We start from the raw sequence: 10,219 nt of genomic DNA on the forward strand, positions 1-10,219 counted from the left end.
GCAAACAAAAATAATAAGCAGCCAGCCCAATAACTGAAGAACGGCCCACCACATAATACCACATACGGAAAGGCTAGAATGAGGAGCTAATTTGAGGACATATGGTGGTATACCATAACCGAAGTTTCTAAAACAAGTCTGTCAAATATGAACAACACATATGACCAATAAAAGAGTATACCATATTAGTCACACACATCCCAAAATGCCACTGATATACCAACAGGTTACTCAGGTATAATGAACAAACAATATAGATTAGTGTAACAAGCGATAACCCACACTCAACTTACATGTTTACTTATCACGAATGAAGGAAGCCATGAATCGAGGAACTTATTAATAGGTGAATTAAGGAATTGGAATCAAATCAATTACTCTCTCTAGTTTATCCCGTTCCCAATTTTGAAGGTATGATTACGAATTTTGAAATGGAATCCGCGTAATTTTTGTTTTATTTTTATGTGTTCAGTAAATATAGGGGAAGTGAAGATTTGGAATAATTGCAATAGTCATTCCAGATAAATAAATAAACAACCTCTTTGTATAAATAAACCAACAACCTTGTGCATGTCCAACAATTTTAACACAAGAAAATAAATTAGCAAAACATGAAAACAAACTCAAAACTCCCACTAATTCTCTATTAAGATTGCGGATTACCTTAAAAAAGATGGTTAATAGTTGTGGATGAAAGTTTTCGCGAAACTAGACATCTATGTCATTAAGATAAATGTTGCAGATAAAGCTTGACATCTATGTTACAAAAGTTTTTTTTTGCGAGTGATCTATCAATGGCTTTGGTTCCTTATCATTGCTTCCGCCCTGGACATTTACTTCAAGACACAATAACGATGTTTGCCAAATCTTATTGAAAGGGATTGTTCATATTCAAGCATGTACTAGAAAATAAATAGCAAAAGCTTCTTTGTGCGACAAATGAATGGAAGACCAAGTTGTAATGGGTTTTGAATTTTTTTTTCTTTCCTTCTGAAAAAATGGTGGGGGAGGGGGATATAAAAGTTTCACTCATGCACAGATACACAAAACAGGTTAGAATGTGATATTAGAACTTCCTCGCAATTTACTACAACCTCATTGTCCCATATTTGGTATATGGAAGGCAATCTTTTCTAAAACTTTCAGGGGCACCAAAAGGGATCCTTCTAACATAAATCAAGAAGAGTCATCAGTCTCACTCATCACAAATGCTTGAATAAGACTCTGCGCAGCATGAGTTTGTTCAGGTGTTCCAGATATTATGATCACAGTTTCAAGTGCTCCGGGCTTAGGCTCCGTAATGGTAACTTTTGCATCCGAAATCTGGAACAGTGTTGGTCATGTTAGAAGTGATAATGCTATGTGTCAAAGCATGTTGTTACTAACAGAAATTGTAGAAACATTGAACATAATCAAAATATATGTTATATACATACACTTCCAACAAAATTATGAATTTGATTTTATCAAGCAAGCAAAACCAACACACACATGCTCTTTCTTTGGTAGCCTTCATAGAACAAGATATTCTCTTTTAAGCAAACTAACTAGGAACCAACAAAATATGAGCTCTATCCATATCACACCTTTAAATACTTTCAATGAAGCTCGCTGAAAAATGCAATGGCGCCCAAACAAGGCAAAAGATGAAAATATATGAACAGATGCAAATAGAGAGAAAGAGAGAATTGGGAACAGGCACCAAACACAGTAAACCAAGGATCGGATTTTATGTTTTTTTTTTCTTTTAACTGGCAAATTGTAAAACAGCTCAATTTATTTCTTTTTCCTCTGATGCATTAGACAGCTCCTATAAACAACTGGGTGAATATGATCATAGCAGCTCCAGCCCTAAGCATAACTGGACTGCAATAACACCTCAAGCAGAGGTATTAACTTGTATGAACTTGCATTATTAAAGAAAAAAAATTACTAATAAACAAAAGGTTATGGAGACATTTCATTAGAGTTTAATTATGTCATTTGGGATTTCATATTTTATTTAAATATTGGTAATTTGTATTACATTAGATTTGAGAGTTTGATTCTTATTACTATTATGGTTTCCCAACTTTCTTTTTGGATTTAGAGCTCTATCGTATAAATAGGCCTTAATGTAACATAGGAATGAAACTCGAACATAATTATTTGAGTATATTGAAACCCCAGCCTCCCCTTTTCTATTTTCTCTCGTTTCTTTCTCAAAGTCACTTCCCTTGTTTCTCCATTTCTCTATCTATTCTATGACACTGTCTTGGTTCTACATCAGCTACACTATCATGACAATTAATTTCTTCATGCCCATTCTAGATAGACTATGAACCCAAAGCATTCCCCACTAACATGATGAAAAGGCAATTTTTATGGAATTAGGAGAAATGGCGAAGGACGATTATGAGCTAACTTCAATCACGTGCGCGCAAAACTTAGCTGAGCAGACATACACTACCACATGCTTACAGGATTCATAGCCATTAACTTTATTTTATAACTAAAAAGCAAAGCATGCTCATTTTTATCATTCCATTTCGAAGTATCCCCACAGCCCTTTATTTAATATATGTTATTCTCCATGGTTCTTTTATGTCAATGTCGTAACATCAAGAATGTACCTGACGTATTTGCTTCAAGCATTCACCATCTTCTCCATTTATTACAGGAACAAGGGAACTAGGGACAACAACTTCAACAGTGGTGTTCGTTATTATAGCTGGCTGGCTTCCTCCAAATCCTGGAATTCTTCTTTGTGGAGCAAAGTTCGGCAAGCCTAGTGGACCACCACCCTCAAGATGTCCCTGTGGATCAGTTCAGGATAGAAAAGTAAATCAGCAACATAAATCAACTGTCCTTTTCTGTTTTTTCTTCTCTTTAGTACATAGAGGTTGTTGTGCAATTTGCTTCTTCAATATCAGTTTTCTTATACTCAAACTATGCACAATTTGCTTCGCCCATTTCAAATTATCATACAGTTCACATCATTTTTCCACACATAATTAACAAGGTCATCTCAAGAAACAACAAACATATGATGCAAAACTTTGAAGCAACAGAGATAATTTTCAACAAAAATTAAAAAATGTGGGAAAAGATAAATAACTGTAGAGTAAAACGGCCATACAACAACTAAATACCTGAGGACCCCAAGGTCTTCTTTCAGATAAATGCGGGGGGCCACCTAACCTATGAATATTGTGCATAAAAGGAGCACGGTCATCATGGGGATGAAAAACACCATGTGGAGGAGGGCCACGAACAGCATCAAACTTGTGAAATGGCATGCCTAAATTAGAATGCATTCCTGGAGGTGAGAGGTCCCTCCTCATATATGATTGAAACGGAGGTTGATCCAAATACGCGGGATTTGGAGGATAATTTATAGAAGGAAATGCATCACGGAAATAGTGATGCCGCAACCTAGTGGTGATCTGGAGAAGAGCATCTTTAACGGCTTCGAATTCTCCATTTATCTGTCAGAAAAGGAACATTGCAGCAACAAGCACAGTGAGTAAAAATGTTAAGATTGCTAAATATGGCACAATGAAGAACACTTACATACAAGCAAAGATAGTACACCAACTGGCATATTAATAGAAACATTAAAAAATCCACATAAAGTTCACCATAATTAAACCCAGAACACGAAAGCAGCAACTTCACATTATGATACCCCAGATAGAGATACGTCCAACCTCTTGAAACTCAAAGAACCGTGCATGCACTAAGGAATACGCACCTGAACAAGTTCTTCATCATCTGGAGCACATTTTGGAATTTGATCCTTCCCCATTATACGGATATGCGCCCGAGATAACTTTCTCATTTCGGCAATGATGGCACCACCCTTGCCAAGGAGACAACCAATTTGATTAGAGGAAACAAGAAGCCTCGCCATCATGGATTGTTCCTTGCTATTAGGTGCAGCCCTGAATATTCTACTCTGGACACGAAGAACGGCATCTTGGACAGGTGATATCCTATCATCTGGGTGCTGCAATAGTTAACTTGTTAAACAGCTTATCTTGTGTTTGTGAGTACGTGTGTGTCTCTTTATGTCTTTGTGTGTCCAAGAAGAAGAAAATGTTAAAACCATACCGCAGGACCAGATACAATAATAAGACGGTCCTCTGAGTCAGGCACGCCTTCCATAACTTTGATTTCACAGCCTGTTTCTTGTTTAAGTGTCTTTATTATGGATCCTCCTTTTCCAATTACACCTCCTACTCTCTCTTCATGGCACAATAAGCGGAAAGTTAGGACTTCCTGTGAAGGCTTCATCCTACCACTTCCATGGAATTTGGGTATTAGTGGATGAGCAGCAGGATGTGAATCTGCAACGTCACCAAGCTGATCACTATATGGTGCTCCTTGAGAACGGTTGGGTGGGGGATATACTTCTGGTCTAGGAAGAGATTGACCAATTGAATGAGATGATGGCCCTGAAGTGTTGGACAGGGAAGAGTCACTATCGCGAGGTGGATTCTCCAAAAGCTGCTGAGAAACAGATTCAAGAGCTTTCCTAACTGCATCAACTTCCCCTGTAATCTGCAGCAGAATTATGATATATGATGTCCGTACAGAACTTTATGCATCAAAATCATCAACATAAAAAACATGAACCAAATCCTACAGTGATGCACAATTATTGCCAAGCTCCAAGACAGCATTTTTCAATATTTCTTTTTTAGTTGTTCCCTTAGGTATTCCAAGGCCACTAGGCATGGACAGCAAAACAACGACACCCAATGCTAAAATATTTCATCTGCAATGTTTAATTGCTTATGAATTTTGACAGCCATGCTGATTATATCAAATGCCCAGTAGTAGAAACCCAGTAGTTATTCATATCATCACTGAAATATGAGCTATTTTCATGGGTATGGATGATAGTATAAATAACAATAGTGTCATTCAATGTTACCTGAACTAGTTCATCGGAAGCTGTTGCACATAGTGGAAGTTTATCTCTAGGAAGGATCCGGATTTGTGCCCCACTTTCAGATGACATTTGTTTGACCACACTACCACCCTTTCCCAAAAGGCATCCCACTTGAGTCGAAAGGACTAGTAATCTACAAACAAATGTCAAAGACTTGTCACTTTGTTCATCCCCTCCATCAGTCTCTGTTTCCCCTTCAATTATTCTCTCAAACACAAGTTGCAGAGCTTTCTGCACAGACGGACTTAGGTTGTCAGATTTTGAATCTTCATTAGGAACAGATTCCTTATTTTCATCATTCTCTTTTGAATCCTTAGTATCATCATGCTTTTCATCCACATTTTCCCCTTCAACGCCATCCTCCATGCTATGCTCAGTATCAACATCATTATCTCTATCAGAATCCACAATAATAACTCTTTCGTCACATCCGGGGACAGTTTCCTCAACTCTGACCTTTACAAGAGTCTCTTGACAAATTTGTGATATAAAAGAGCCACCATCACCGGTGATACTATCAAGTTTGGACACAGGGCACAGTACCCTGAAAACAGCATTGCCAGAGGAGAGTTTAGAAGATTGATTTTCAGACTTTTGCAGCTTCCCTTTCCCATTTGTCTCTGTAGGGTTCTCATCATGTGGTCTCTTTGAAGGCGTTAATGGAGCTGACATTTCTACCCTAAATTATGGCAGACCTGTGGCACTGTAATTTTCACATAATCCCAATAAAGAAAATCATATATATGTAATCACTATGTAAAGCAGTAACTATCAGAAATCCAAACAAAAGGAAAATCTACAATGGAAACTTTGAACGTTAAAGATGTAGAGCTCTAAGATGTGTCCCAGTTATTACATTGCTAATGGGCGATGCCCAAGAACACTGTAAACCTACATTAACTTATCCAGTTGCAAACACTTTACCAACAAAAGATACAAAGCTAGCAGACACTACATAAACCCTAAAATTCCTGTTTGGCAGCTGGGAAAATGTAGATATTATAAAGTACACTAATTTGCCCCAAATTGCAAAACTTGAGCTCTGCCCCAAATTGCAGAGAAATTGAATTTTGCCCCAAATACATGAATTTGTGTTTTCTTTCATTGAAAAAAGAAGAAGCAAAAGGGACAAGAAAACATGAGCAGGTAATTAAGAAAGTGAAACACTCACCCAGTTGTGGAAGATTCGAAAGAAGCAGAGTTTCAGTTTGGGTTGAAACAGCACTTGTTCAACTCAGGGGACATTGTTTGCTTCTTCTACCAATCAAGGGAGTGTTTTGCTTTTGGGAAGCCGAAAGTTCGAAATCCCTAATGAAGCAAACCTGATTGGTTTTTTCCTCTGGTTAAGGAACACCCGGTCCAGTAGAATTCTTGTTGTAGAGTGTTACCCTGAAAGCCCAACATAAGCAAAAGCTTCGGCCTTATAGCTTGCCCAAATATTTCAAGGAACTGTTAACCTAATACTCCTACTTGGTTTTTTTTTAAACCATTTTTCTTTTATGGACGACAGGAGAGGAGATTCGAATTGTGTATCTCTTCTAAATTCCAAGAGAAAAAATATTTCTAGATTTTAAATCAATAATATAATAATTTTCTCCTCGTACTAATTATATGTCAAGATTTGATAAAACAATCATTGTAGACCCATGACCCTCGTAAAATTGGTTACCTAAAGTAAATACATATACCTGGAAAACTTATCATTGTAGACCCATTAGGACATGAGTACTAATTAAGCCATCTTTCTAATGTAACATAGAAAGTCATGTCTTATCAGGATAAGAGTACTTTCGGACAACCGTCTTGTTTTCAATTAAATTAACCGCTTAAGATAACATGTTCATTTGTGAAGAAATTTTATCACCGTTAAGATAAGGAAAGTTGAGACACAGTCATGAAGCTTATTATGGTTTAGTTCGTGTTATGGTCAAAAAGACATTCTACGTTTTCCTCAAATGTGAAGGAAATATGAAACGCCATTTCTCCTGTATGACACTATATATATGGCAAGCTGGAACTTAGTTTATAATTTTTTTATTTTAATAATTGATAAAGGATATTGTTTTACATATTTGTATATCAAAAATGAAGTACGGCGTGTGTCCCCTTGTGGTCGGTTTCCTAGTGCCACAAAGAGATTTCCAAAAAGCCAATCCATTTCCCAACGGCAGAAGGATTTCCTAGCGCCAAAGGGATTGTGTGCTGCACTATAAAATGGTCCAACGAATCTCGTCGAAATCAAAATTCCAACGCATTCTCTTATTCTCTCTCTCTCTCCATCTAATTTATTCTCTCTCTTCATTTAATTTATTTTCTTTGGGCCGAAGCAAACAAAAACACAAGCCGCAAACCCAAACCGCCTTCAAGGGTCATTTAGGTAATTTCAGGCTCCCCCAAATTCCACGCATAAAAGCTTTTGGCCGACGTACAAACCCCTGATTCTACGAGTTTTCTTGACTTCTGTGAGTCATTTCGATTTCGATCAAGCTCGAAGCTCTAGAATCCATGGCTGCCAACGCCGTAACACAGAAGAAGCTCGTCCATTCGGTCACCGTTAGGGTTCCGACCCAGACGCATTCGTCTTCGTCGTCTTCTTCAGCGAGCCGTAGAAGTGCCTGCAGTCGCGGGTCGGGTTGTTGCTCCGTGCGCAATCGGATCCACTACCCGTCCAATTTCAAGCGGAGCGCGGCTCCGGCTCGGGTCATGTTCTTCCAGAACGGGTCCTGGAACGACTTGCCGGATCACGCCATTGAAATTCTGCGTTCGGGTTTCGTGGAGCGCAAGGCGGTGGTCAGCGTTGAAATTGAGGGGTCAACGTTCTTGTTTGACTTCATGCGGATGTTGCAGATTGATTCGGGAACTGGAGCTCAGAGATCGATTGCTTGGATTGACGAAAACGGCAAGTGTTTTTTCCCTGTGGCGTTTGTTTGCGAGGATTTGAAGGACGGGTCCGATAGTCTGGATAGTCCGAATAGAAGTATCGATAATCGGGTCGTGGTCCCGGGTCGGGTTTTGGGTAAGAGAAAGACAGATGAGGTCGATGAAGACGAAGTGACCTCGTCGATACGGCAGCGTATTGTGGACAAGAGTTCACCGTGGCCAAATATGAAGTTGTTGAAAGAAGGAGAAAAGCCTTACGCAGTTGGGAGCCAGGTGTTTCTCGCAGGGATGAGAAGGGTTGATCCAGCGGCTGCTGTGACTTCAATTCATCAGTGTGTTAGAACTGGGCCGTTGGATAGGGCTCGCTACGAAGTCTTTCAAAAGCAAGTTGAAATTACCAAGGTGGCTCGGGGCGTGGCCAATGTGGTTCATGCTTGGTACGGCGCTTCGGCTAGCGAAATAAGAGGCATTTTGACACATGGTTTTGGCGGGCCTAGCAAGGTTTCTGGGCCTCAGTCTCGTGGTGTTGGTCTATACCTGTCACATTTATCAGCACCTCACCTAAGGTAATTATGCGTCTCATTTGGGTTTTTTATGTTGATATTTTGATGGATGAAATTTGTGTCCATGTAAGTGAATATGTGCTTAATACGGGTTTTCCAATTATTGATGTTTTAATGGGTTGAATTGTGTAGTGCTGGGCGGTCGGACCCGGATGATAATGGCGAAAAACATGCTATTTTGTGCCGGGTTATATTAGGCAATGTTGAAAAAGTTGAGGCAGGGTCTCAACAATGCCACCCTTCCAGTGCGGAATTCGATACGGGTGTAGATGATCTTAGGAATCCTAAGTGGTATGTGGTATGGTCCACCAATATGAATAGACATGTTCTTCCTGATTGTGTTGTGAGCTACAGATCATCTGTTCGTGTGCCAGGTATGTATGATTCCTTTTTTGTTTGTTTTAATTTTATTTTGTTATTTTCCTTTCATTTATGGAAACTGGTTTCGTGTTGTGGATCTATCAGCTCAAATGGGAAGACTTTGCTCTATTGACGCATTGGTTTCGAGGGTTCAGAAATACCTTACTCCTTCTAAAGTTGAGGAACTGTCCTCTCTGGTGTGTGACTTGAAGGCAAGTAACCTTCTTTTCACTGGTTGAAAATTATTCATATTGTCTATTCCTCTGAAGATATGGACAAGAAAACTTAATCTAAGAGTCAATTGTTTTGGCACCTTGATGCAGGTTGGAAAGCTTGCAAAAAGTGATTTTGTAAAACAGTTTCGATCAGTTACTGGGGACCAATTGAAGCCATCTGTTATTCGGGAATTGCGTGGCTAGAAGCAAGGTTCTTCTTAGATTTCGTATAGAAATGTGTTGTCGTGGTCTATACAATTGATAGAACCATGTATGATCTTTCCTTAGAAATCATTTTAGGATTAGGGTGAAAATGTTAGTATTTTTTTTTGGGGGTCACCTTATCATATATGTAGCAAATGTGCTTCCAGTTTAGTCATAACAAAAAAAGCGTTGTTCATTGTTTGTTAATAATGAAGTTCCGGTTATGTAATTGAATGAAGGGTGTTCCTACATCTTTTGTACCTAGTAGCTACCCCTTTAGCTATGAAACTGGCATCTGAGGTTGAGATTGGTTTTGCTATATCCAAAAGGTTGTACGGAATTTTAAACATTCTCGAGTATGAGACTTGTTGCTCCTGTGTTTGTGGATGCTTGTACTCATGTGCATGTATTGATGCTCCTGTGTTTGTGGATGCTTGTGCTCATGTGCATGTATTTGTGCGGTGAGCGTTGTCTGAACTGAGGACATTGCTAAAAAAATTGTTAAGTTAATTCAAAATGTCATCTGCCTGTGAAATTCCTTTTCATTGAAGTGGATAAGGTTAATAATTTAAAGAGGCTTGTGTGTGTGCGCGCGCGCATCACATGCGTTCTAAATTGTAACAACTGGGTGTTAAAGAATTTCAGGAACATGTGTTCTATCACTACTACAAAGTAGATTATTAAAAGAGTTGGACCATGGACTTTTATGTCAACATCAATTTTACATGGGTCGCTATTTACAGCTCTTGTTGATTCTGTATTAGAATCCCTGTGTTTTGGTATTAAGTTTGCACACACTGAGTTGGAGTCGATTCGAGACTTTGATTAAGAGGATGTGGGGTTAATTGGAATCTGATACAGGTTTGAAAGTAATGTTCAAGTAACTCATAAAGCAGATCAGAAGGTCAAATGTAAAATTGTTTATAAGGGAAGGCTTAAGCACTGGAAATAAGATACACTGAATTTTTTATTTTTTATTTTTTTTTACTATTAACATATACTGTTTGTGGCATGCACGTGGATCTGTTATGATGGCTTAAGTGGAAATTTGCTTTTAAGGA

General features: G+C 38.6%; 2 protein-coding genes across 4 annotated transcripts; one reads left to right on the forward strand and one right to left on the reverse strand.

The window, feature by feature from the left end:
* Nucleotides 1-832: 832 nt before the first annotated feature.
* LOC110772086 (RNA-binding KH domain-containing protein RCF3) lies at nucleotides 833-6,341 on the reverse strand. Of its 3 annotated transcripts, none has more exons than XM_021976472.2 (7): nucleotides 6,108-6,341; nucleotides 4,919-5,615; nucleotides 4,093-4,542; nucleotides 3,734-3,988; nucleotides 3,132-3,467; nucleotides 2,613-2,795; nucleotides 833-1,323 (listed from the first exon to the last, which is right to left on the reverse strand). In XM_021976472.2, exons 2-7 carry the CDS (start codon nucleotides 5,606-5,608, stop codon nucleotides 1,177-1,179), a joined length of 2,061 nt encoding a protein of 686 aa, XP_021832164.1. In that variant the 5' UTR covers nucleotides 5,609-5,615; nucleotides 6,108-6,341; the 3' UTR covers nucleotides 833-1,176. The 3 variants fall into 3 exon arrangements, with proteins under 3 accessions (XP_021832164.1, XP_021832163.1, XP_021832162.1); XM_021976471.2 differs by having other exon boundaries at nucleotides 4,919-5,631; XM_021976470.2 differs by having other exon boundaries at nucleotides 4,919-5,639; nucleotides 6,108-6,340.
* Nucleotides 6,342-7,265: 924 nt separating this feature from the next.
* LOC110772076 (putative inactive poly [ADP-ribose] polymerase SRO3) lies at nucleotides 7,266-9,557 on the forward strand. Its single transcript, XM_021976456.2, has 4 exons — nucleotides 7,266-8,382; nucleotides 8,512-8,753; nucleotides 8,845-8,951; nucleotides 9,063-9,557. Exons 1-4 carry the CDS (start codon nucleotides 7,442-7,444, stop codon nucleotides 9,156-9,158), a joined length of 1,386 nt encoding a protein of 461 aa, XP_021832148.1. The 5' UTR covers nucleotides 7,266-7,441; the 3' UTR covers nucleotides 9,159-9,557.
* The last annotated feature ends 662 nt before the right edge of the window (nucleotides 9,558-10,219 follow it).

The sequence above is a fragment of the Prunus avium genome, chromosome 1, assembly GCF_965620075.1.
Source record: "Prunus avium chromosome 1, drPruAviu1.hap1.1, whole genome shotgun sequence".
Taxonomy (NCBI): domain Eukaryota; kingdom Viridiplantae; phylum Streptophyta; class Magnoliopsida; order Rosales; family Rosaceae; genus Prunus; species Prunus avium.

Excerpts from the sequence above, each read along its gene's own strand:
- LOC110772086 (XM_021976472.2), bottom strand. The coding sequence starts at position 5,608 with ATGTCAGCTCCATTAACGCCTTCAAAGAGACCACATGATGAGAACCCT. Across the intron at positions 3,989-4,092 it reads TTATTGTATCTGGTCCTGCG|CACCCAGATGATAGGATATC; the intron begins GTATGGTTTTAA and ends TAACTATTGCAG. Across the intron at positions 2,796-3,131 it reads GAAGACCTTGGGGTCCTCAG|GGACATCTTGAGGGTGGTGG; the intron begins GTATTTAGTTGT and ends ACTGATCCACAG.
- LOC110772076 (XM_021976456.2), top strand. The coding sequence starts at position 7,442 with ATGGCTGCCAACGCCGTAACACAGAAGAAGCTCGTCCATTCGGTCACC. Across the intron at positions 8,754-8,844 it reads ATCATCTGTTCGTGTGCCAG|CTCAAATGGGAAGACTTTGC; the intron begins GTATGTATGATT and ends TGGATCTATCAG. Across the intron at positions 8,952-9,062 it reads CTCTGGTGTGTGACTTGAAG|GTTGGAAAGCTTGCAAAAAG; the intron begins GCAAGTAACCTT and ends ACCTTGATGCAG.